At 50.7% G+C, this 25848-nt stretch overlaps 1 protein-coding gene across 1 annotated transcript in view; it reads right to left on the reverse strand.

The window, feature by feature from the left end:
• LOC115126302 (vesicle-associated membrane protein-associated protein A-like) overlaps window positions 1-25423 on the reverse strand; it is a 37579-nt gene extending 12156 nt beyond the window's left edge. Inside the window, exons 1-2 of the mRNA XM_065013804.1 lie at window positions 25269-25423; window positions 864-1016 (exon numbers count right to left, since the gene is read on the reverse strand). Coding sequence (XP_064869876.1) covers window positions 864-1016; window positions 25269-25326 — 211 coding nt within the window. The 5' untranslated portion in view covers window positions 25327-25423. The remainder of the gene's footprint in view (window positions 1-863; window positions 1017-25268) is intronic.
• Between the last annotated feature and the right edge of the window lie 425 nt (window positions 25424-25848).

Here is a 25848-nt window from a genome sequence, read left to right on the forward strand (position 1 = left end):
AGACTACCTGCCACCCCTCCCCTCTAACCGCTAGACTACCTGCCACCCCCTCTAACCACTAGGCTACCTGCCACCCCTCCCCTCTAACCACTAGGCTACCTGCTAACCACTGGGCTACCGCCCCTCCCTCTAACCACTAGACTACCTGCCGCCCCCCTCTAACCACTAGGCTACCTGCCACCCCTCCCCTCTAACCACTAGGCTACCTGCCGCCCCCCCTCTAACCACTAGGCTACCTGCCGCCCCCCTCTAACCACTAGGCTACCTGCCGCCCCTCCCCTCTAACCACTAGGCTACCTGCCGCCGCCCCTCCCCTCTAACCACTAGACTACCTGCCACCCCTCCCCTCTAACCACTAGACTACCTGCCACCCCCCTCTAACCACTAGGCTACCTGCCACCCCTCCCCTCTAACCACTAGACTACCTGCCGCCCCCCCCTCTAACCACTAGGCTACCTGCCGCCCCTCCCCTCTAACCACTAGACTACCTGCCACCCCTCCCCTCTAACCACTAGACTACCTGCCACCCCCCTCTAACCACTAGGCTACCTGCCGCCCCTCCCCTCTAACCACTAGACTACCTGCCACCCCTCCCCTCTAACCACTAGACTACCTGCCACCCCCCTCTAACCACTAGGCTACCTGCCGCCCCTCCCCTCTAACCACTAGGCTACCTGCCGCCCCTCCCCTCTAACCGCTACACACACAGCAAAGAAAAAGAGCAGGCGAGCCAGCTGGGATATTAAATGTACATTTTGTAGAGGGATTTTTTTTTATTATTAGTTTCTCCCGTCAGGGATTTTTCTAAACATTAAGGTTATCAATTTAAAAAAAACGTTCCCACCCCTAGTTATTGGACATACCAGAGATGGTGACAGTAGCACCTACATCGATGATGCCGCTGTTGGGCCGGACACAGTATCTCTTGGGAGCTGTGGTCTTCACTTTGAAACATACTCTTCTATCAGACGGGTTCTTCAGCTTCAGGTTGGTGGTGATGACATCAGTGAAGGGACCTGGCAGAGGGGGGGAGAGGCAGAGAGAGAGAGGGGCAGAGGGGGGAAGAGAGAGGCAGAGAGAGAGTGAGAGGCAGGGGGGGGAAGAGAGAGGCAGAGGGGTGGAGGGGAGAGGCAGGGGGGAGAGGCAGAGGGGTGGAGGGGAGAGGCAGAGGGGTGGAGGGGAGAGGCAGAGGGGGGGAAGGGAGAGGCAGAGGGGGAAGGGAGAGGCAGAGAGAGAGAGAGGCAGGGGGAAGAGAGAGGCAGAGAGAGAGAGAGGCAGGGGGGGAAAGAGAGAGGCAGAGGGGGAAAAGAGAGGCAGAGGGGGAAAGAGAGAGCAGCAGAGGGGGAAAAGAGAGAGGCAGGGGGAAAGAGAGAGGCAGAGGGGTGGAGGGGGAGAGGCAGAGGGGGGAAAGAGAGAGGCAGAGGGGGAAAGAGAGAGAGGGAAGAGAGCAGAGGGGGGGGAAGAGAGAGGCAGAGGGGGGAAAGAGAGAGGCAGAGGGGGGGGAAGAGAGAGGCAGAGGGGGAAGAGAGAGGCAGAGGGGGGAAAAAGAGATTCAGAGGGGGGAAAGGAAGAGAGAGGCAGAGGGGGGAAAGAGAGAAGGCAGAGGGGGAAGAGAGAGGCAGAGGGGGGGGAAGAGAGAGAGGCAGAGGGGGGAAGAGAGAAGGCAGAGGGGGAAAGAGAGCAGAGAGCAGGGGGAAGAGAGAGGCAGAGGGGGGGGAAGAGAGAGGCAGAGGGGGGAAGAGAGGCAGAGGGGGAAAGAGAGAGGCAGAGGGGGAAAGAGAGAGAGGCAGAGGGGAAAGAGAGAGGCAGAGGAAAGAGAGAGAGCCAGAGGGGGAAAGAGAGAGGCAGAGGGGGGAAGAGAGAGGCAGAGGGGGGAAGAGAGGCAGAGGGGGAAAGAAGGGAGAGAGGCAGAGGGGGGAAGAGAGAGGAGCAGAGGGAAGAGAGAGGCAGAGGGGGAAAGAGAGAGGCAGAGGGGGAAAGAGAGAGGCAGAGGGGGGAAAGAGAGGCAGAGGGGGAAAGAGAGAGGCAGAGGGGGAAAGAGAGAGAGGCAGAGGGGGAAAAGAGAGAGGCAGAGGGGGGGAAGAGAGAGGCAGAGGGGGAAAGAGAGAGGCAGAGGGGGGAAGAGAGAGGCAGAGGGGGGGGAAGAGAGAGGCAGAGGGGGGGGAAGAGATTCAGAGGGGGGAGAGAGAGAGGCAGAGGGGGAAAGAGAGAGGCAGAGGGGGAAGAGAGAAGAAGGCAGAGGGGGAAGAGAGAGGCAGAGGGGGGGAAGAGAGAGGCAGAGGGGGGAAGAGAGAGGCAGAGGGGGAAGAGAGAGAGCAGCAGAGGGGGAAGAGAGAGGCAGAGGGGGGAAGAGAGAGGCAGAGGGGGAAAGAGAGAGGCAGAGGGGGGAAAGAGAGAGGCAGAGGGGGAAAGAGAGAGGCAGAGGGAAGAGAGAGGCAGAGGGGGGAAAGAGAGAGGCAGAAGGGGGAAAGGGAGAGGCAGCAAGGGGGGGAAAGGGAGAGGCAGAAGGGGGGGAGAGGCAGAGGGGGAGGCAGAGGCAGAGGGGGGAAGAGAGAGGCAGAGGGGGAAGAGAGAGGCAGAGGGGGGAGAGGCAGAGGGGAGAGAGGCAGAGGGGGAGAGGCAGAGGGGGGAGAGAGAGGCAGAGGGCGGAAAGAGAGAGGCAGAGGGAGGGAAGAGAGGAAGAGAGAGGCAGAGGGAGGGGGGAAGAGAGGCAGAGGGGGAGGGGGAAAGAGGCAGAGGCAGAGGGGAAAGAGGCAGAGGGGGGGAGGGGGGGGAAGAGGCAGAGGGGGAAAGAGGCAGAGGGGGAAAGAGGCAGAGGGGGGAAAGAGGCAGAGGGGGGGAAAGAGGCAGAGGGGGGAGAGAGAGGCAGAGGGGGGAAAGAGAGAGGCAGAGGGGGGTGAGAGAGGCAGAGGGGGTGAGAGAGGCAGAGGGGGGAGAGGCAGAGGGGGGAGAGAGGCAGAGGGGGGGAGAGGAGAGAGGCAGAGGGGGGGAGAGAGGCAGAGGGGGGAGAGAGGCAGAGGGGGGGGGAGGCAGAGGGGGGGGGGAGAGGCAGAGGGGGGGGAGAGGCAGAGGGGGAGAGAGAGGCAGAGGGGGAGAGAGAGGCAGAGGGGGAGAGAGAGGCAGAGGGGGGGGAGAGAGAGGCAGAGGGGGGAGAGGGGGAGAGAGAGGCAGAGGGGGAAGAGAGAGGCAGAGGGGGGGGAGAGAGAGAGGCAGAGGGGGGAAAGAGAGGCAGAGGGGGAAAGAGGCAGAGGGGGGAAAGAGGCAGAGGGGGAAAGAGGCAGAGGGGGGAAAGAGGCAGAGGGGGAAAGAGGCAGAGGGGGAGAGAGAGGCAGAGGGGGAGAGAGAGGCAGAGGGGGAGAGAGAGGCAGAGGGGGGGAGAGAGAGGCAGAGGGGGGAGAGAGAGGGAGAGAACATGTAATCACATGAGGGGAGATGAACACTACATTATCATCCTGAAACACGAGGTGATGGCGGTGGATGAATGGCACGACACGGGCCTCAGGATCTCGTCCCAGGATCTCTGTGCATTCAAATTGCCATCGATTTCAAATGCAGCTGTGTTTGTTGTTCGTAGTTTATGCCTGACCATAGCATAACCCCACAATGGGGCACTCTGTTCCCAACGTTGACGTCAGCAAACCTCTCGCCCACACGATGCCATACAGGTGGTCTGTGATTATGAGGCCAGTTGGACTTAGTGCCAAATTCTGTGAAATGACATTGGAAGCTGCTTAGGTAGAGAAATTAGCATTAAATTCTCTGGCAACAGCTCAGCATGCCGATGTCTCATGTTTTGAGGGAGCGTGCAGTTGACGTGGCATTGTGTTCTGTTCAGTGTATATCATCAGGAAAGAGGAAAACTACTTTGAAGCCAATCAGAAGAAACATAACGAAAGGTTAAACGATGTCACGCAACTCGTGCAGCTATTAACGGCCTCAAAAAAAAAAAAAACACGACAGATTTGTACCTTGTCAGAACAACAGCTTGGGGATTCGAAGTTGCAACCTTTTGGTTACTAGCCCAACGCTCTAACCACTAGGCTACCCTGCCGCCCCAAAATGTACAATACATTTATTTTATTTTACAGATTTGACCATTTCTCTGTCCTTCACATCAGAGCTGTTTGGGGAGTAACTCACTACATGGAATCAGTTAAGGCATTTTCTACTACAGATACTGACTACAGATACTTTTGAAAAACTAAAATTGTGCTATAATGCATTTCTTAAATATAGAAAGAATGTTTGCTCAAATGTACAAAATATCAAAAGTAACAGTCAATGCAGCTGGTGGCCACATCAGATACTATGTACTGCAGTGCATCTACTCCTCATGGACTGCACCAGATTTGCCAGTTCTTGCTGTGAGATGTTACCCCACTCTTCCACCAAGGCACCTGCAAGTTCCCAGACATTTCTGGGGGGGGGGAACGGCCCTAGACCTCACCCTCCGATCCAACAGGTCTCAGACCTGCTCACTGGAATTGAGATGTAGGCTCTTTGCTGGCCATGGCAGAACACTGACATTCCTGTCTTGCAGGAAATCACGCACAGAATGAGCAGTATGGCTGGTGGCATTGTCATGCTGGAGGGTCATGTCAGGATGAGCCTGCAGGAAGGGTATAACATGAGGGAGGAGGATGTCTTCCCTGTAACGCACAGCGTTGAGATTGACTGCAATGACAACAAGCTCAGTCCGATGATGCTGTGACACATCGTCCCAGACCATGACGGACCCTCCACCTCCAAATTGATCCCACTCCAGAGTACAGGCCTCGGTGGAACGCTCATTCCTTCGACTATAAACACAAATCTGACTTTCACCCCTGGTGAGACAAAACTGCAACTCGTCCGTGAAGAGCACTTTTTGCCAGTCCTGTTTGGTCCAGAAACAGTGGGTTTGTGCCCGTGATGTCTGGTGACGACCTGCCTTACAACAGGCCTACAAGCCTTCAGTCCAGCCTCTCCGAGACTATTGCGGACAGTCTGAGCGTTCCTGGTGTATCTCAGAGAGTTTACATTGACACCTTTAGTTCTCAAATTACATTTAATTTAACTCCACATGTGTTTGAAGGATCCTTTTTGTCTTCTAATGTCTCTTAAGGGGGAAAGTAATCAGATTAAATTACTGAGTTTGGGGTAATTCAAACGTTACGTTGCTGATAACGATTTTGGACAAGTAACTAGTAACTGTAACCGATTAGAAAGTAAAGTAACTTACTCAACCCCGGTGATAAGACACTCCCAACAGACAAGCAAAAAGTCTTTACATAAATGTTGCTGAAGCCTACGCCAAAACATTAGCGATTTGACATGCTTTAACAGGATGAAAACCAGATGATTTCTCCAGTCTGAGCAACTGCAGGCTACTAATAGTAACAACCGTTGTATACGGTCTCCTACACGCTGTCCCCTCCGGACAACGTCTCCTACACGCTGTCCCCTCCGGACAACGTCTCCTACACGCTGTCCCCTCCGGACAACGTCTCCTACACGCTGTCCCCTCCGGACAACGTCTCCTACACGCTGTCCCCTCCGGACAACGTCTCCTACACGCTGTCCCCTCCGGACAACGTCTCCTACACGCTGTCCCCTCCGGACAAAGTGGTAACCTTGTGTATTTATAGCCCATTTGTCGGTGCTGAGAGGCTTTGTTATTGTTTCAACTGCAGATCGGCCCTTTTAAAAGGAGTAAATGGACGCAACGCCTAGGATCCAGACTGGTCGGAGTCATTCGTTACCAGTACACCAACAGCTGACTGTAATGACATGGTCGGAGTCATTAGTTACCAGTACACCGACAGCTGACTGTAATGACATGGTCGGAGTCATTCGTTACCAGTACACCAACAGCTGACTGTAATGACATGGTCGGAGTCATTCGTTACCAGTACACCGACAGCTGACTGTAATGACATGGTCGGAGTCATTCGTTACCAGTACACCAACAGCTGACTGTAATGACATGGTCGGAGTCATTCGTTACCAGTACACCGACAGCTGACTGTAATGACATGGTCGGAGTCATTCGTTACCAGTACACCAACAGCTGACTGTAATGACATGGTCGGAGTCATTAGTTACCAGTACACCAACAGCTGACTGTAATGACATGGTCGGAGTCATTAGTTACCAGTACACCGACAGCTGACTGTAATGACATGGTCGGAGTCATTCGTTACCAGTACACCGACAGCTGACTGTAATGACATGGTCGGAGTCATTCGTTACCAGTACACCGACAGCTGACTGTAATGACATGGTCGGAGTCATTCGTTACCAGTACACCGACAGCTGACTGTAATGACATGGTCGGAGTCATTCGTTACCAGTACACCGACAGCTGACTGTAATGACATGGTCGGAGTCATTCGTTACCAGTACACCAACAGCTGACTGTAATGACATGGTCGGAGTCATTCGTTACCAGTACACCGACAGCTGACTGTAATGACATGGTCGGAGTCATTCGTTACCAGTACACCGACAGCTGACTGTAATGACATGGTCGGAGTCATTCGTTACCAGTACACCGACAGCTGACTGTAATGACATGGTCGGAGTCATTCGTTACCAGTACACCGACAGCTGACTGTAATGACATGGTCGGAGTCATTCGTTACCAGTACACCGACAGCTGACTGTAATGACATGGTCGGAGTCATTCGTTACCAGTACACCGACAGCTGACTGTAATGACATGGTCGGAGTCATTCGTTACCAGTACACCGACAGCTGACTGTAATGACATGGTCGGAGTCATTACACCGACAGCGTTACCAGTACACCGACAGCTGACTGTAATGACATGGTCGGAGTCATTCGTTACCAGTACACCGACAGCTGACTGTAATGACATGGTCGGAGTCATTCGTTACCAGTACACCGACAGCTGACTGTAATGACATGGTCGGAGTCATTCGTTACCAGTACACCGACAGCTGACTGTAATGACATGGTCGGAGTCATTCGTTACCAGTACACCGACAGCTGACTGTAATGACATGGTCGGAGTCATTCGTTACCAGTACACCAACAGCTGACTGTAATGACATGGTCGGAGTCATTCGTTACCAGTACACCGACAGCTGACTGTAATGACATGGTCGGAGTCATTCGTTACCAGTACACCGACAGCTGACTGTAATGACATGGTCGGAGTCATTCGTTACCAGTACACCAACAGCTGACTGTAATGACATGGTCGGAGTCATTCGTTACCAGTACACCGACAGCTGACTGTAATGACATGGTCGGAGTCATTCGTTACCAGTACACCAACAGCTGACTGTAATGACATGGTCAGCTGAGTCATTCGTTACCAGTACACCAACAGCTGACTGTAATGACATGGTCGGAGTCATTCGTTACCAGTACACCGACAGCTGACTGTAATGACATGGTCGGAGTCATTCGTTACCAGTACACCAACAGCTGACTGTAATGACATGGTCGGAGTCATTCGTTACCAGTACACACACAGCTGACTATGTAAACAGGTCATTACATTACGTACTGCTTTCTGAGGCTATAAGCCAAATCCTAATCGATTAAACCAATTGAAGGTTCCCTTAGCTCAGGTAATATCATATGGAGAGGAGATCCCATGATGGAAGGACTGTGGCTGCGTTGACAGTCAACCCAATTCTGAACTTTTGACACTAATTTGTCTTTTGATCGATCTGATCTTTTGCCAACAATTGGGTTGCCTGTGTAAATGCAGCCTTTGTGACCTGATTTGTTGACTCAGGTTGATTGACTCCAGTAAAATTCATGGGGAGACATTAGCTACCATCATTACCCCGGTGCTGCTCTCTGTCCATCTGGTGACAGCTGGTCTGCTGTTTCCTATAAGGACATTAACAGCCAGCACGGTCCAGATTTAACCAATCAGCACGGTCCAGATTTAACCAGTCAGCACGGTCCAGATTTAACCAGTCAGCACGGTCCAGATTTAACCAGTCAGCACGGTCCAGATTTAACCAGTCAGCACGGTCCAGATTTAACCAGTCAGCACGGTCCAGATTTAACCAGTCAGCACGGTCCAGATTTAACCAGTCAGCACGGTCCAGATTTAACCAGTCAGCACGGTCCAGATTTAACCAGTCAGCACGGTCCAGATTTAACCAGTCAGCACGGTCCAGATTTAACCAGTCAGCACGGTCCAGATTTAACCAGTCAGCACGGTCCAGATTTAACCAGTCAGCACGGTCCAGATTTAACCAGTCAGCACGGTCCAGATTTAACCAGTCAGCACGGTCCAGATTTAACCAGTCAGCACGGTCCAGATTTAACCAGTCAGCACGGTCCAGATTTAACCAGTCAGCACGGTCCAGATTTAACCAGTCAGCACGGTCCAGGTTTAACCAGTCAGCACGGTCCAGATTTAACCAGTCAGCACGGTCCAGATTTAACCAATCAGCACGGTCCAGATTTAACCAGTCAGCACGGTCCAGATTTAACCAGTCAGCACGGTCCAGATTTAACCAATCAGCACGGTCCAGATTTAACCAGTCAGCACGGTCCAGCTTTAACCAGTCAGCATGGTCCAGATTTAACCAGTCAGCATGGTCCAGATTTAACCAGTCAGCATGGTCCAGATTTAACCAACCAGCATGGTCCAGATTTAACCAGTCAGCATGGTCCAGATTTAACCAGTCAGCATGGTCCAGATTTAACCAGTCAGCATGGTCCCGACACGGTCCAGATTTAACCAGTCAGCACGGTCCCGACACGGTCCAGATTTAACCAATCAGCATGGTCCAGATTTAACCAGTCAGCACGGTCCAGATTTAACCAATCAGCATGGTCCCAACACGGTTCAGATTTAACCAATCAGCATGGTCCCAACACGGTTCAGATTTAACCAGTCAGCATGGTCCCAACACGGTTCAGATTTAACCAGTCAGCACGGTTCAGATTTAACCAATCAGCATGGTCCAGATTTAACCAGTCAGCATGGTCCAGATTTAACCAATCAGCATGGTCCAGATTTAACCAATCAGCATGGTCCAGATTTAATCAGTCAGCATGGTCCAGATTTAACCAGTCAGCATGGTCCAGATTTAACCAATCAGCATGGTCCAGATTTAACCAATCAGCATGGTCCAGATTTAACCAGTCAGCATGGTCCAGATTTAACCAGTCAGCATGGTCCAGATTTAACCAATCAGCATGGTCCCAACACGGTCCAGATTTAACCAGTCAGCATGGTCCAGATTTAACCAGTCAGCATGGTCCAGATTTAACCAATCAGCATGGTCCCAACTCGGTCCAGATTTAACCAATCAGCATGGTCCAGATTTAACCAGTCAGCATGGTCCAGCTTTAACCAGTCAGCATGGTCCAGATTTAACCAGTCAGCATGGTCCAGATTTAACCAGTCAGCATGGTCCCAACACGGTCCAGATTTAACCAGTCAGCATGGTCCCAACACGGTCCAGATTTAACCAGTCAGCATGGTCCAGATTTAACCAGTCAGCATGGTCCAGATTTAACCAATCAGCATGGTCCAGATTTAACCAGTCAGCATGGTCCCAACACGGTCCAGATTTAACCAGTCAGCATGGTCCAGATTTAACCAGTCAGCATGGTCCAGATTTAACCAATCAGCATGGTCCAGATTTAACCAGTCAGCATGGTCCAGCTTTAACCAGTCAGCATGGTCCAGATTTAACCAGTCAGCATGGTCCAGATTTAACCAGTCAGCATGGTCCCAACACGGTCCAGATTTAACCAGTCAGCATGGTCCCAACACGGTCCAGATTTAACCAGTCAGCACAGTCCAGATTTAACCAGTCAGCACGGTCCAGATTTAACCAGTCAGCACGGTCCAGATTTAACCAGTCAGCACGGTCCAGATTTAACCAGTCAGCACGGTCCAGATTTAACCAGTCAGCACGGTCCAGATTTAACCAGTCAGCACGGTCCAGATTTAACCAGTCAGCACGGTCCAGATTTAACCAGTCAGCACGGTCCAGATTTAACCAGTCAGCACGGTCCAGATTTAACCAGTCAGCACGGTCCAGATTTAACCAGTCAGCACGGTCCAGGTTTAACCAGTCAGCACGGTCCAGATTTAACCAGTCAGCACGGTCCAGATTTAACCAATCAGCACGGTCCAGATTTAACCAGTCAGCATGGTCCAGATTTAACCAGTCAGCACGGTCCAGATTTAACCAATCAGCACGGTCCAGATTTAACCAGTCAGCATGGTCCAGCTTTAACCAGTCAGCATGGTCCAGATTTAACCAGTCAGCATGGTCCAGATTTAACCAACCAGCATGGTCCAGATTTAACCAGTCAGCATGGTCCAGATTTAACCAGTCAGCATGGTCCCGACACGGTCCAGATTTAACCAGTCAGCACGGTCCCGACACGGTCCAGATTTAACCAATCAGCATGGTCCAGATTTAACCAGTCAGCACGGTCCAGATTTAACCAATCAGCACGGTCCAGATTTAACCAATCAGCATGGTCCCAACACGGTTCAGATTTAACCAATCAGCATGGTCCCAACACGGTTCAGATTTAACCAATCAGCATGGTCCCAACACGGTTCAGATTTAACCAGTCAGCATGGTCCCAACACGGTTCAGATTTAACCAGTCAGCACGGTTCAGATTTAACCAATCAGCACGGTCCAGATTTAACCAGTCAGCATGGTCCAGATTTAACCAGTCAGCATGGTCCAGCTTTAACCAGTCAGCATGGTCCAGATTTAACCAGTCAGCATGGTCCAGATTTAACCAATCAGCATGGTCCAGATTTAACCAATCAGCATGGTCCAGATTTAACCAGTCAGCATGGTCCAGATTTAACCAGTCAGCATGGTCCAGATTTAACCAGTCAGCATGGTCCAGATTTAACCAATCAGCATGGTCCAGATTTAACCAATCAGCATGGTCCAGATTTAACCAGTCAGCATGGTCCAGATTTAACCAGTCAGCATGGTCCAGATTTAACCAATCAGCATGGTCCCAACACGGTCCAGATTTAACCAGTCAGCATGGTCCAGATTTAACCAATCAGCATGGTCCAGATTTAACCAGTCAGCATGGTCCAGATTTAACCAATCAGCATGGTCCCAACACGGTCCAGATTTAACCAGTCAGCATGGTCCAGATTTAACCAGTCAGCATGGTCCAGATTTAACCAATCAGCATGGTCCCAACTCGGTCCAGATTTAACCAATCAGCATGGTCCAGATTTAACCAGTCAGCATGGTCCAGCTTTAACCAGTCAGCATGGTCCAGATTTAACCAGTCAGCATGGTCCAGATTTAACCAGTCAGCATGGTCCCAACACGGTCCAGATTTAACCAGTCAGCATGGTCCCAACACGGTCCAGATTTAACCAGTCAGCATGGTCCAGATTTAACCAGTCAGCATGGTCCAGATTTAACCAATCAGCATGGTCCCAACTCGGTCCAGATTTAACCAATCAGCATGGTCCAGATTTAACCAGTCAGCATGGTCCAGCTTTAACCAGTCAGCATGGTCCAGATTTAACCAGTCAGCATGGTCCAGATTTAACCAGTCAGCATGGTCCTAACACGGTCCAGATTTAACCAGTCAGCATGGTCCCAACACGGTCCAGATTTAACCAGTCAGCATGGTCCAGATTTAACCAGTCAGCATGGTCCAGATTTAACCAATCAGCATGGTCCCAACACGGTCCAGATTTAACCAATCAGCATGGTCCAGATTTAACCAGTCAGCATGGTCCCAACACGGTCCAGATTTAACCAATCAGCATGGTCCAGATTTAACCAGTCAGCATGGTCCAGCTTTAACCAGTCAGCATGGTCCAGATTTAACCAGTCAGCATGGTCCAGATTTAACCAGTCAGCATGGTCCCAACACGGTCCAGATTTAACCAGTCAGCATGGTCCCAACACGGTCCAGATTTAACCAGTCAGCATGGTCCAGATTTAACCAGTCAGCATGGTCCAGATTTAACCAATCAGCATGGTCCCAACACGGTCCAGATTTAACCAATCAGCATGGTCCAGATTTAACCAGTCAGCATGGTCCAGATTTAACCAGTCAGCATGGTCCAGATTTAACCAGTCAGCATGGTCCAGATTTAACCAGTCAGCATGGTCCAGCTTTAACCAGTCAGCATGGTCCAGATTTAACCAATCAGCATGGTCCCAACACGGTCCAGATTTAACCAATCAGCATGGTCCAGATTTAACCAGTCAGCACGGTCCAGATTTAACCAGTCAGCACGGTCCAGATTTAACCAGTCAGCACGGTCCAGATTTAACCAGTCAGCACGGTCCAGATTTAACCAGTCAGCACGGTCCAGATTTAACCAGTCAGCATGGTCCCAACACGGTTCAGATTTTCCCATCATGTTGTCAACACAGCTAGAGGCCAAGTCAAATTAGTTTCCCCGCAGACAGATAAATGGAGGTGGTTGTGTATCCATTTTCCCAGCTGATGGGTTTATTAGGGCATGTTTTGACCTGGCTTGACCATAACACAGTTTCAGATCAACATGATATACTGAACTACAGGGTCTAATGTCTGGGGTGGCAGGGTAGCCTAGTGGTTAGAGTGTAGAGGTGGTAGGGTGGCCTAGTGGTTAGAGTGTAGAGGTGGCAGGGTAGCCTAGTGGTTAGAGTGTAGAGGTGGCAGGGTAGCCTAGTGGTTAGAGTGTAGAGGTGGCAGGGTAGCCTAGTGGTTAGAGTGTAGAGGTGGCAGGGTAGCCTAGTGGTTAGAGTGTAGAGGTGGCAGGGTAGCCTAGTGGTTAGAGTGTAGAGGTGGCAGGGTAGCCTAGTGGTTAGAGTGTAGAGGTGGCAGGGTAGCCTAGTGGTTAGAGTGTAGAGGTGGCAGGGTAGCCTAGTGGTTAGAGTGTAGAGGTGGCAGGGTAGCCTAGTGGTTAGAGTGTAGAGGTGGCAGGGTAGCCTAGTGGTTAGAGTGTAGAGGCGGCAGGGTAGCCTAGTGGTTAGAGTGTAGAGGTGGCAGGGTAGCCTAGTGGTTAGAGTGGAGGGGCGGCAGGGTAGCCTAGTGGTTAGAGTGTAGAGGTGGTAGGGTAGCCTAGTGGTTAGAGTGTAGAGGTGGTAGGGTAGCCTAGTGGTTAGAGTGTAGAGGTGGTAGGGTGGCCTAGTGGTTAGAGTGTAGAGGTGGCAGGGTAGCCTAGTGGTTAGAGTGTAGAGGTGGCAGGGTAGCCTAGTGGTTAGAGTGTAGAGGTGGCAGGGTAGCCTAGTGGTTAGAGTGTAGAGGTGGCAGGGTAGCCTAGTGGTTTAGAGTGCCTAGTGGTTAGAGTGTAGAGGTGGCAGGGTAGCCTAGTGGTTAGAGTGTAGAGGTGGCAGGGTAGCCTAGTGGTTAGAGTGTAGAGGTGGTAGGGTAGCCTAGTGGTTAGAGTGGGGAGGGCGTGGTTAGAGGGGAGGGGCGGCAGGGTAGCCTAGTGGTTAGAGTGTAGAGGTGGCAGGGTAGCCTAGTGGTTAGAGTGTAGAGGAGGCAGGGTAGCCTAGTGGTTAGAGTGTAGAGGTGGCAGGGTAGCCTAGTGGTTAGAGTGTAGAGGTGGCAGGGTAGCCTAGTGGTTAGAGTGTAGAGGTGGCAGGGTAGCCTAGTGGTTAGAGTGTAGAGGTGGCAGGGTAGCCTAGTGGTTAGAGTGTAGAGGTGGCAGGGTAGCCTAGTGGTTAGAGTGTAGAGGTGGCAGGGTAGCCTAGTGGTTAGAGTGTAGAGGTGGCAGGGTAGCCTAGTGGTTAGAGTGTAGAGGTGGCAGGGTAGCCTAGTGGTTAGAGTGTAGAGGTGGCAGGGTAGCCTAGTGGTTAGAGTGTAGAGGTGGCAGGGTAGCCTAGTGGTTAGAGGGGAGGGGCGGCAGGTAGCCTAGTGGTTAGAGGGGAGGGGCGGCAGGGTAGCCTAGTGGTTAGAGCGTTGGACTAGTAACCGGAAGGTTGCAAGTTCAAATCCCCGAGCTGACAAGGTACAAATCTGTCGTTCTGCCCCTGAACAGGCAGTTAACCCCACTGTTCCTAGGCCGTCATTGAAAATAAGAATTTGTTCTTAACTGACTTGCCTAGTAAAATAAAGGTAAAAAAAAAAAAAAAAAACAACAACATTGTGACTCAGTCAAGTAACCTACTATGGTTCTACGCTCGTTTCCATACCATCCATACCTAGGGAGGAAATGATTGCATCAAAAATCAGGAAGTGTTTCCTGATCCGAGGGGACAGCATTTGGTTATATTCCCCACAGAAAGCTTGGGTTTAGTTTAATACTGATGGGGTCTATATGGACAACACAGCTAAAACCCAATTCAATCTATGATCACTTCCTGTTGCTTAGAGACAAGCTGAGGAAATGCAAATAGGATTTGTTTTTTTGCTTCAGGATCAATGACCATTCATCCATCCTCTAACATGAATCAATAACCAACGGTTTTCTAGATTACTATGACCTACTCAATACACTGATCACCACAACGAAGTGAGATTAGGCCTGGCAGAGCTGGGTTAGCCCGCGAGGGGACCGTGGGCATTGGGTTAGCCCGCGAGGGGACCGTGGGCATTGGGTTAGCCCGCGAGGGGACCGTGGGCATTGGGTTAGCCCGCGAGGGGACCGTGGGCATTGGGTTAGCCCGCGAGGGGACCGTGGGCATTGGGTTAGCCCGCGAGGGGACCGTGGGCATTGGGTTAGCCCGCGAGGGGACCGTGGGCATTGGGTTAGCCCGCGAGGGGACCGTGGGCATTGGGTTAGCCCGCGAGGGGACCGTGGGCATTGGGTTAGCCCGCGAGGGGACCGTGGGCATTGGGTTAGCCCGCGAGGGGACCGTGGGCATTGGGTTAGCCCGCGAGGGGACCGTGGGCATTGGGTTAGCCCACGAGGGGACCGTGGGCATTGGGTTAGCCCAGGACCGTTAAGGACAGGACCGTCACAGAACCATGCGTGTTTTAACAACAGCATGGGTAGAGGGAACTAAACATCCTCAAAACATTTATTTATCTACGTTTGAACTTCTCCCTCAGCATTCTGTTCCTCAGTCGGGAAGGCCGACTTCCCAGACACAGATTAAGCCTAGCTCAGGATTAATGGGGGAAAAAAACTCTATTGAAAGTACTATTTAGTACTAAGATTATTCTGAGTCAGGGAAACCGACCCAGAGAGTTTCAACTAGTTGGTCTCTGCCTAATATCACAGTTCAGTTCACACCCATAGCACAGAGATGAGTGACAGCACAACGACTTAGCTTCTATCTGAGCCTCAAAGTGCATCGTATTCCCTATACAGCCCTATTTGAACCACACCCTAAATCCACATGGCTTGGCAACATTCATAAAATGATTTATGTGGGTCGACTAAATGTAGAATATCGATTAACGTTCTGATCGTTACGAGATGCCAGAGTGTAGATGGGTGTGAAGAACGTTGTGGAATTCCTCCATCCTAACCTGAAAACCCACTGTCACCATGACAACACGGTCACCATGGCAACACATGGCAACACGGCCACCATGGCAACACGGTGTGTCCGTCGCAACACGGTCACCATGGCAACACGTTCACCATGGCAACACGTTCACCATGGCAACACGGTGTGCCCATCACAACACGGTGTGCCCATCACAACACGGTGTGCCCATCACAACACGGTCACCGTGGTAACACGGTGTGTGCATCAGGAAGTAGCAGTCTTTCCTGTTCCCCATTTCATACAGGCTTATAGTTGAACAGTGAATTGACAGAATGTAGCCTAACCTAAATATGTACTAGATCTAGTTAACATACGGCATTTAGGCCTAGGTAGACTTATTTTTAGGACCATCGCCATACGCAGCCCCGACACTACGCCATACGCAGCCCCGACACTACGCCATACGCAGCCCCGACACTACGCCATACGCAGCCCCGACACTACGCCATACGCAGCCCCGACACTACGCCATACGCAGCCCCGACACTACGCCACACGCAGCCCCGACACTACGCCACACGCAGCCCCGACACTACGCCACACGCAGCCCAGACACTACGCCACACGCAGCCCAGACACTACGCCATACGCAGCCCAGACACTACGCCATACGCAGCCCAGACACTACGCCATACGCAGCCCAGACACTACGCCATACGCAGCCCAGACACTACGCCATACAGAACCCCGACACTACGCCATACAGAACCCCGACACTACGCCATACACAGCCCCGCGGCAGGTAGCCTAGTGGTTAGAGTGGAGGGGCGGCAGGTAGCCTAGTGGTCAGAGTGGAGGGGCGGCAGGGTAGCCTAGTGGTCAGAGTGGAGGGGCGGCAGGTAGCCTAGTGGTTAGAGTGGAGGGGCGGCAGGCAGCCTAGTGGTCAGAGTGGAGGGGCGGCAGGTAGCCTAGTGGTTAGAGTGGAGGGGCGGCAGTGTAGCCTAGTGGTTAGAGTGGAGGGGCAGCAGGGTAGCCTAGTGGTTAGAGTGGAGGGGCGGTGCGGGAGGGTAGCCTAGTGGTTAGAGTGGAGGGGCGGGAGGGTAGCCTAGTGGTCAGAGTGGAGGGGCGGCAGGTAGCCTAGTGGTTAGAGTGGAGGGGCGGCAGGCAGCCTAATGGTTAGAGTGGAGGGGGCGGCAGGCAGCCTAATGGTTGAGCATTGGGCCATTGACGAAAGGTTGCTAGATTAGTTCCCCGAGCTGACAAGGTAAAAATCTGTCGTTCAACCCCTGAACAAGGCAGTTAACCCACTGTTCCCCTTGTAGGCTGTCATTGTAAATAATAATTTGTTCTTAAATGACTTCCATGGTTAAATAAAGGTTAGATGAATAAACTTATTTTTTTAAATTGACGGCCATTTGAGGCTTGTCACTGGGGCAGAGCTCCCTGCCATCCGTGAACCCCATTCCAGGGGGTGTCAGCCACCCAAGTCATACACTCTCTCTCTGCTACAGCATTGCAAGCGGTAACGACACGCCAAGTCTGTGACCAAAACGCTCCTGAACAGCTTCTACCCCCAAGCCATTAGACTGCTGAACAGCTTTTACCCCCAAGCCATAAGACTGCTGAACAGCTTTTACCCCCAAGCCATAAGACTGCTGAACAGTTCATCAAATGGCTCCCTGGTCCTGGATGGCAGGAAGTTTGGCCCCAGTGATGTACTGGGCCGTACACTCTACCCTCTGTAGATCGGAGGCCGAGCAGTTATCATACCAGGCGGTGATGCAACCGGTCAGGATGCTCTCGATGGTGAGGCTCTGAGGACGGGTTGATGACAACACCAGGAGGGGTTGATGACAACACCAGGAGGGGTTGATGACAACACCAGGAGGGGTTGATGACAACACCAGGACGGGTTGATGACAACACCAGGACGGGTTGATGACAACACCAGGACGGGTTGATGACAACACCAGGACGGGTTGATGACATAACCAGGACGGGTTGATGACAACACCAGGATTGTGCCTTTGTCTTCTGGACAACGAAATAAAGTTGACGTGAAAACCAACAGAACAGCAGAGAAATGCTGTTTAAGGAACACGAGGAAGTCTATAATAAACTGCCTCCTCGTTTCTTCGGATGGATTTTCACAAGGCTACTTTGAAGCAAGGTACGACCAGCCTCGTAGTAAAACCTTCACGTCGCAAACAAATATACTGCCTCAAGCTGCCACTGCTGCCTCAAGCTGCCACTGCTGCCTCAAGCTGCCACTGCTGCCACTGCTGCCTCAAGCTGCCACTGCTGCCACTGAGCTGCCACTAAGCTGCCACTGAGCTGCCACTGAGCTGCCACTGAGCTGCCACTGAGCTGCCACTGAGCTGCCACTGCGCTGCCACTGCGCTGCCACTAAGCTGCCACTGCGCTGCCACTAAGCTGCCACTAAGCTGCCACTGCGCTGCCACTAAGCTGCCACTGCGCTGCCACTAAGCTGCCACTAAGCTGCCACTAAGCTGCCACTAAGCTGCCTCTAAGCTGCCACTAAGCTGCCACTAAGCTGCCACTAAGCTGCCACTAAGCTGCCACTGCAGCCACTAAGCTGCCACTAAGCTGCCACTGCTGCCACTAAGCTGCCACTAAGCTGCCACTAAGACCACTGCTGCCACTGCTGCCACTGCTGCCACTAAGCTGCCACTGCTGCCACTAAGCTGCCACTAAGCTGCCACTAAGCTGCCACTAAGCTGCCACTAAGCTGCGGCCACTAAGCTGCCACTAAGCTGCCACTAAGCTGCCACTAAGCTGCCACTGCTGCCACTAAGACCACTGCTGCCACTAAGCTGCCACTGCTGCCACTAAGCTGCCACTAAGCTGCCACACAGCTGCCACTGCTGCCACAGCTGCCACTGCTGCCACAGCTGCCTCAAGCTGCCACTAAGCTGCCACTAAGCTGCCACTAAGCTGCCACTAAGCTGCCACTGCTGCCACTGCTGCCTCAAGCTGCCACTAAACTGCCACTAAGCTGCCACTGCTGCCACTAAACTGCCACTAAGCTGCCACTAAGCTGCCACTAAGCTGCCACTAAGCTGCCACTAAGCTGCCACTAAGCTGCCACTGCTGCTACTGCAAAGTAGTGGGTGGAACCACTGATGAGAGTCACCGGCAGCCAGGCTATTGCCTACGCATGGGAGGCACGCTTTACGAGTTGAGACTGAGAAGGAAAACAAAAACAACAAAAAGGTTCCTTTTTAAATCATGGCCCGTAATTTAACAAGTAATTGCATTTAGAAAGTGTTATTTGTTGAACCATGACAGGGGGGCTTCTAAAAGCAGGCTTCACTCCAGTAGACTACAGACTGAGGAGCTTCTCTATATCCTGTCTGACAGGTGGTAGGGTATTCCTCTCCTCAGGTGGTAGGGTATTCCTCTCCTCAGGTGGTAGGGTATTCCTCTCCTCAGGTGGTAGGGTATTCCTCTCCTCAGGTGGTAGGGTATTCCTCTCCTCAGGTGGTAGGGTATTCCTCTCCTCAGGTGGTAGGGTATTCCTCTCCTCTGGTGGTAGGGTATTCCTCTCCTCAGGTGGTAGGGTATTCCTCTCCTCAGGTGGTAGGGTATTCCTCTCCTCTGGTGGTAGGGTATTCCTCTCCTCAGGTGGTAGGGTATTCCTCTCCTCAGGTGGTAGGGTATTCCTCTCCTCTGGTGGTAGGGTATTCCTCTCCTCAGGTGGTAGGGTATTCCTCTCCTCAGGTGGTAGGGTATTCCTCTCCTCAGGTGGTAGGGTATTCCTCTCCTCAGGTGGTAGGGTATTCCTCTCCTCTAACTAGTCACTGTATCCTGACAGGTGATAAATAAATGCATCATGAGGACTAATGAGGACTAACGAAAACGCACAACGCGGCAATTTAAATTCCACACAATTATTCAAATTAACCTATAAACCGATAAGCATGACTGGTCAAAATGTATTTTGGTGGCTAACCAATTAACATCCTTATCTCCTCCAGAACACAGTGTGTTATTGCACAGCCTCGAGCCTGTGTTCAAGTTCAATTCAGAAAGAACTGTTTGAGACAGTTGTCAACTCCTACATAGTCATTTTGTGACAGGATCTAGGCTGCACAGGGCCATCCATCCTCCTAGACAGGATCTAGGCTGCACAGGGCCATCCATCCTCCTAGACAGGATCTAGGCTGCACAGGGCCATCCATCCTCCTAGACAGGATCTAGGCTGCACAGGGCTGCACAGGGCCATCCATCCACCTCGACAGGATCTAGGCTGCACAGGGCCATCCATCCACCTAGACAGGATCTAGGCTGCACAGGGCCATCCATCCACCTCGACAGGATCTAGGCTGCACAGGGCCATCCATCCTCCTAGACAGGATCTAGGCTGCACAGGGCCATCCATCCACCTAGACAGGATCTAGGCTGCACAGGGCCATCCATCCACCTCGACAGGATCTAGGCTGCACAGGGCCATCCATCCTCCTAGACAGGATCTAGGCTGCACAGGGCCATCCATCCACCTAGACAGGATCTAGGCTGCACAGGGCCATCCATCCACCTCGACAGGATCTAGGCTGCACAGGGCCATCCATCCTCCTAGACAGGATCTAGGCTGCACAGGGCCATCCATCCACCTCGACAGGATCTAGGCTGCACAGGGCCATCCATCCTCCTAGACAGGATCTAGGCTGCACAGGGCCATCCATCCACCTAGACAGGATCTAGGCTGCACAGGGCCATCCATCCACCTAGACAGGATCTAGGCTGCACAGGGCGACAGGATCAGGCTGCACAGGGCCATCCATCCACCTAGACAGGATCTAGGCTGCACAGGGCCATCCATCCACCTAGACAGGATCTAGGCTGCACAGGGCCATCCATCCACCTAGACAGGATCTAGGCTGCACAGGGCCATCCATCCACCTCGACAGGCTCTAGGCTGCACAGGGCCATCCATCCACCTAGACAGGATCTAGGCTGCACAGGGCCATCCATCCACCTAGACAGGATCTAGGCTGCACAGGGCCATCCATCCACCTAGACAGGATCTAGGCTGTTTCACATACAGTTTCACAAACTTGTCACGAGAGCTTAAAAATATAACGTAATTCTAATACTAGTTTGCGTTCACCACACAAGTGGCACGGTATTGGTGGGAGCGGTCTTGCCACTTACGCCCTACCTACCTACCTACACACCATATATCTACATTATGTTTGTCATCTGGTGTAGAGGTTAAAGAGAAGATGTGTGTTATCTCCCCTGACATGGGTGACCCCGACATGGGTGGACCCCGACATGGGTGGGTCCCGACATGGGTGGTCCCCGACATGGGTGGCCCCCGGCATGGGTGGCCCCCGGCATGGGTGGCCCCCGGCATGGGTGGCCCCCGGCATGGGTGGCCCCCGGCATGGGTGACCCCCGACATGGGTGACCCCCGACATGGGTGACCCCCGACATGGGTGACCCCCGACATGGCCTATTTACCTTCTCATTGAGCCAGGGAAGGGAGAGAGCTGGCCAATTACGTGACATGCAATTTGTTTATTCAAAAAAATTGTTGCGTGCTCGCCTACCGTTGTCATTTAGAAAGCAGTTAGTGAGCCTCGGGTTTAATTTGTTGAAGGGGTAAACATAAATCTTGTGACTGATGATGAGAAATTGGGCTGATTGATCAGAAGACGTATCAGATGGCACGGCCGGCTCTGGTCCAGGTCATTAGTAACTCCCAGGACCAGAGCTATCAGAGGGCACGGCCGGCTCTGGTCCAGGTCATTAGTAACTCCCAGGACCAGAGCTATCAGAGGGCACGGCCGGCTCTGGTCCAGGTCATCAGTAACACCCAGGACCAGAGCTATCAGAGGGCACGGCCGGCTCTGGTCCAGGTCATCAGTAACTACCAGGACCAGAGCTATCAGAGGCACGGCCGGCTCTGGTCCAGGTCATCAGTAACTACCAGGACCAGAGCTATCAGAGGGCACGGCCGGCTCTGGTCCAGGTCATCAGTAACTCCCAGGACCAGAGCAAGGCCATGGCCAGCCCAAACCACACCAGTCAAGTAGGCTTGTCTCATCGATCAGTCATCACTATTATAAGATAGACTGAGGGTTGGTATTAATGAGTTGATGTGAGTATTTTAATACTTCCTCTACCATTGACAGTAGAGGACAACCGATTAGGATTTTCCAAAGCCGATACCGATTAATCTGACTATTTTTATATATATTTGTAATAATGACAATTACAACAATACTGAATGAACAATGAACACGTATTTTAATTTAATATAACACATAAATATCATATATTTAGTCTCAAATAAATAATGAAACATGTTCAATTTGGTTTTGAATAAAAAAACAGTGTTGGAGAAGAAAGTAAAAGTGCAGTATGTGCCTTGTAAAAAAAGCTCACGTTTCAGTTCCCTGCTCAGAACATATGAAAGCTGGTGGTTCAATATTCCCCGTTAAGAAGTTTTAGGTTGTAGTTATTATAGGAATTATGACGCGTCGACTATTTCTCTCTACACCATTAGTATTTCATATACCTTTGACTATTGGATGTTCTAATAGGCACTTTAGTATTGACAGCCTAATCTCAGGAGTTGATAGGCTTGAAGTCATAAACGGCGCTGTGAAGCAAGCATTGCGAAGAGCTGCTGGCAAAACGCACGAAAGTGCTGTTTGAATGAATGCTTACGAGCCTGCTGCTGCTCAGTCAGACTGCTCTATCAAATCATAGACTTAATTATAACATAATAACACACAGAAATACGAGCCTTAGGTCATTTAGGTCATAATCAGGCATCCAAAAGGCCATAATCAGGCATCCAAAAGGCCATAATCAGGCATCCAAAAAGGCCATAATCAGGCATCCAAAAAGGCCTCAGGCATCAGTCAATCAGGCATCCAAAAGGCCATAATCAGGCATCCAAAAAGGCCATAATCAGGCATCCAAAAAGGCCATAATCAGGCATCCAAAAAGGCCATAATCAGGCATCCAAAAAGGCCATAATCAGGCATCCAAAAAGGCCATAATCAGGCATCCAAAAAGGCCATAATCAGGCATCCAAAAAGGCCATAATCAGGCATCCAAAAAGGCCATAATCAGGCATCCAAAAAGGCCATAATCAGGCATCCAAAAAGGCCATAATCAGGCATCCAAAAAGGCCAACTACAGATTGTTATGAAATCGGCCAATTAAATCAGTCGACCTCCGACAGTCATGGAAGCTGCTCACCAACAAAATTATTTTTTTTTTTTTGTCTTTCAACAGCTGAAGGTTGATTTCAATTGTCAAGTCAATTAATGTATTTTTAGGAAGCGTTCAAGTCACATCGAAACAAAAAAGTCAGTACTTGACTTGGGGGACTGTAGACGGACATCTGTAATCTGTCAACCTAAAGCGATATAAGACACACTGACTGTCAACATCACCAGCATTGTGGTAAATTTAAAAAAAAACTGGTACGTTTTCGGTAACGATAAACAAGCTAGAACTACATAAGACAATCTGTACACGTCACTGACTAAGTTACGACACCCGAACACAGGAGGAGAAATGTAATTTTACGAGGGTGTAGTATCAGAGGTGGTAGAGGTGGTGAAGTTATCGGAGACCAAGGTATGCACAGAGGGGCAGGAAAAAGATGAGTCTGACAGTAGGAGTGAAGTTTATGGGGGGAAAAAAATTGACTCTTGCCTTTAAACCTGATCCATTTGTGGATTCAGGCTGGGTGGGGGGAGTTTGTGAGGGTAACCAGAAATGGTCTAGTGATCATTTTTTGTTTCTGTTGGTTTGAGGGAGAAGGCGCTCAAGAAAAGTGAATTGTTTCGCTCTCAAAAAGGGCACCAATGAAAGGAGTGATAACTGGGGTAGCAGTAGATATAAACGCTGACCAGCTGAGGGGAAAGATTCCCGTATGTTTGTGATGCTCGTCGTTTGATGCGGCGCAGACAGGGTGGCGAGAGCGGCGAAACAGAAGAGTCATTGTCTTCTCTTTTTGGGCTTTGAAGTTGAGTTTTTGCCTGAAAGTGATGTTAGGATATATAAAGTTATCCTGTATGTGCTTTTGTACCTCATACATTACGTTGTTACAGGTGTCAAGCTTATGGGCCTGAGGCAGCAGTGTGTAGGTGGGAGGGTCCAAGGTGTGTAGGTGGGAGGTTCCTATGAGGCAGCAGTGTGTAGGAGGGAGGTTCCTAGGTGTTCCTATGAGGCAGCAGTGTGTAGGAGGGAGGTTCCTAGGTGTTCCTATGAGGCAGCAGTGTGTAGGTGGGAGGTTCCTAGGTGTTCCTATGAGGCAGCAGTGTGTAGGTGGGAGGTTCCTAGGTGTTCCTATGAGGCAGCAGGGTGTAGGTGGGAGGGTCCTATGAGGCAGCAGGGTGTAGGTGGGAGGTTCCAAGGTGTGCAGGTGGGAGGTTCCTAGGTGTGCAGGTGGGAGGGTCCAAGGTGTGCAGGTGGGAGGGTCCAAGGTGTGCAGGTGGGAGGGTCCAAGGAGTGCAGGTGGGAGGGTCCAAGGAGTGCAGGTGGGAGGGTCCAAGGTGTGCAGGTGGGAGGGTCCAAGGTGTGCAGGTGGGAGGGTCCAAGGTGTGAGAAGTGTGCAGAAGGGCATGAGACAAAGGAATGTGTAGCATTGGGGAAAGTAGTAGAATGTGTTCATGTGTAGGGGTTCCCATGGTAATGGGGATCAGAAATGTCCCGTGCGAGAGAGAGGCAGGTTGAGGTTTCCAGGGTTAGAGTGGAGCAGGAGTTGTCATATGCTGAGGCAGTGAAGAAAGTAGAGGAAGATGGGTCAAGGGGGAGGAGTGGTGAGAGTAGTAGAGAACTTTTTGTCCTGTCCCTCTGTACTGGGTTATGGCGTTTCAGTAAGATTGGGATTTTTAGCATTTATAGCAACGGTTATCAACTGTACAGCAGGGATGGAACAGAAGTCGCAGAAAATAGAGGTGGTGGAGGCAGCTGCCGAGAGGTATTTAGGTGTGTGAAACATGACATCAGAAGAGTTGCAGTGTGTGTTGTGTTGAAGGATGGTAGGAATAAATGCATGTAATTAGTGGAGTAGCGTGGTGTTAATTTTATTTCATATAATTTGAAAATTACTGAGTGTAGTGTTAGATGGTAGGGTATTTATTTAGTACATTTTTGTTTTTCAAGCAAAGTATAAAGGGAGTTGTACCTCAGTCTAGTAGGTGGCGGTAATGCAACAAATTGGATGCCAAGCGCCCGTTAAACCCCGTCCTCTGAACGAACCGGTCCGTCAGCACAGAAAGCTCCGACTGAACAGCTGGGTGCCGAGAATACATTTGTATTCCGACTTGTTTTGGTTTTTGAAAAGTGCAATACACGGAAAACTAGTTAGAACGGTTGGCGTTAACATTTGCTACCTAACTCAAACGTTGCAACCATTCACCAACCAAAATACGTGAGTTATACAAACCTAGTTAGTTAGTTATAACCACCAATGACTACTTCACAAGCAGGACACCTTTAGTTAGTTGGTTAACTACATGTCCTCCTTGTATGTTAGTTTATTGGTTTAGCAAATTGTAAACTTTTGCACTAGTTAGTTAAGGAATACCTGGATAGGTTATCTGGACAGTCTATCACAAGAAAGGGGAAAGATAGCATGTAGTCAGAGGTGTATATATATGTTAAAAAAACGATTCGGTACAGTTTATGACAAGACAAGACCCACGCACGTCGACCGCGTCACTGACATTACCGTGATTCACACAGCGGCCTGTCTCCGTTCCCCGAACAAAATGGCGGCGGCGGACAGCCTAACGCGTTAACTACGAACCGAAGGGAAGTGTGAAATCATCAGAGAAATGCAGGCTTGTCTCGGAGATTTAAAACAAACAACACACATATATATATATGAAGGTAAAAATGCACTTACCTTTAAATCTGAGGTCACAGGGGGGATCGAGAACAAGGATTTGCTCCAACTTGGACATATTTATCTATAGCGTTGTCAGAGACACTGACGGGAGGTGGTCCTGCTAGTTGGAGCTGAAGAGTCGCTGACTGGTCTCTGGTCTAACAACCTGAACGAGCACACGGGAGCAAATATTTCAACGCGCGATTCTACTGCGCGTTCACGTGTTTGGGTCTTCACTAATTTTAATAAGAAAGTCATTTTTGTTGGATCTGATTAAGTTAGTTAGTTCATCAAATACGCAATAGTCATGTAGGCTACTTTTTTGTTTTTTTTTGTCACGGATCCTAACTGGAAAAATATGTAGTTTACACATAGTTCTAAATGCCATATTGGTTCACATTTGTTGATAGAGCTATTTCAGAAAACTTGATTTATGGGGTATTTTGATAGGCATGGTTCCAAATACTGTATTGTTTAAGTGATACTTCTCTGGATATATGTGTGTGTTGAGAGCAATGACTATATATATATATAGGAAGGGGTTGAGAAAATAACTTGTGCATGTGTAAGAAGGGTGTGTGTGCCTGTTCTCTCTCTG

The sequence above is a fragment of the Oncorhynchus nerka genome, linkage group LG9b (genome assembly GCF_034236695.1).
Source record: "Oncorhynchus nerka isolate Pitt River linkage group LG9b, Oner_Uvic_2.0, whole genome shotgun sequence".
NCBI classification, from domain to species: Eukaryota; Metazoa; Chordata; class Actinopteri; order Salmoniformes; family Salmonidae; genus Oncorhynchus; species Oncorhynchus nerka.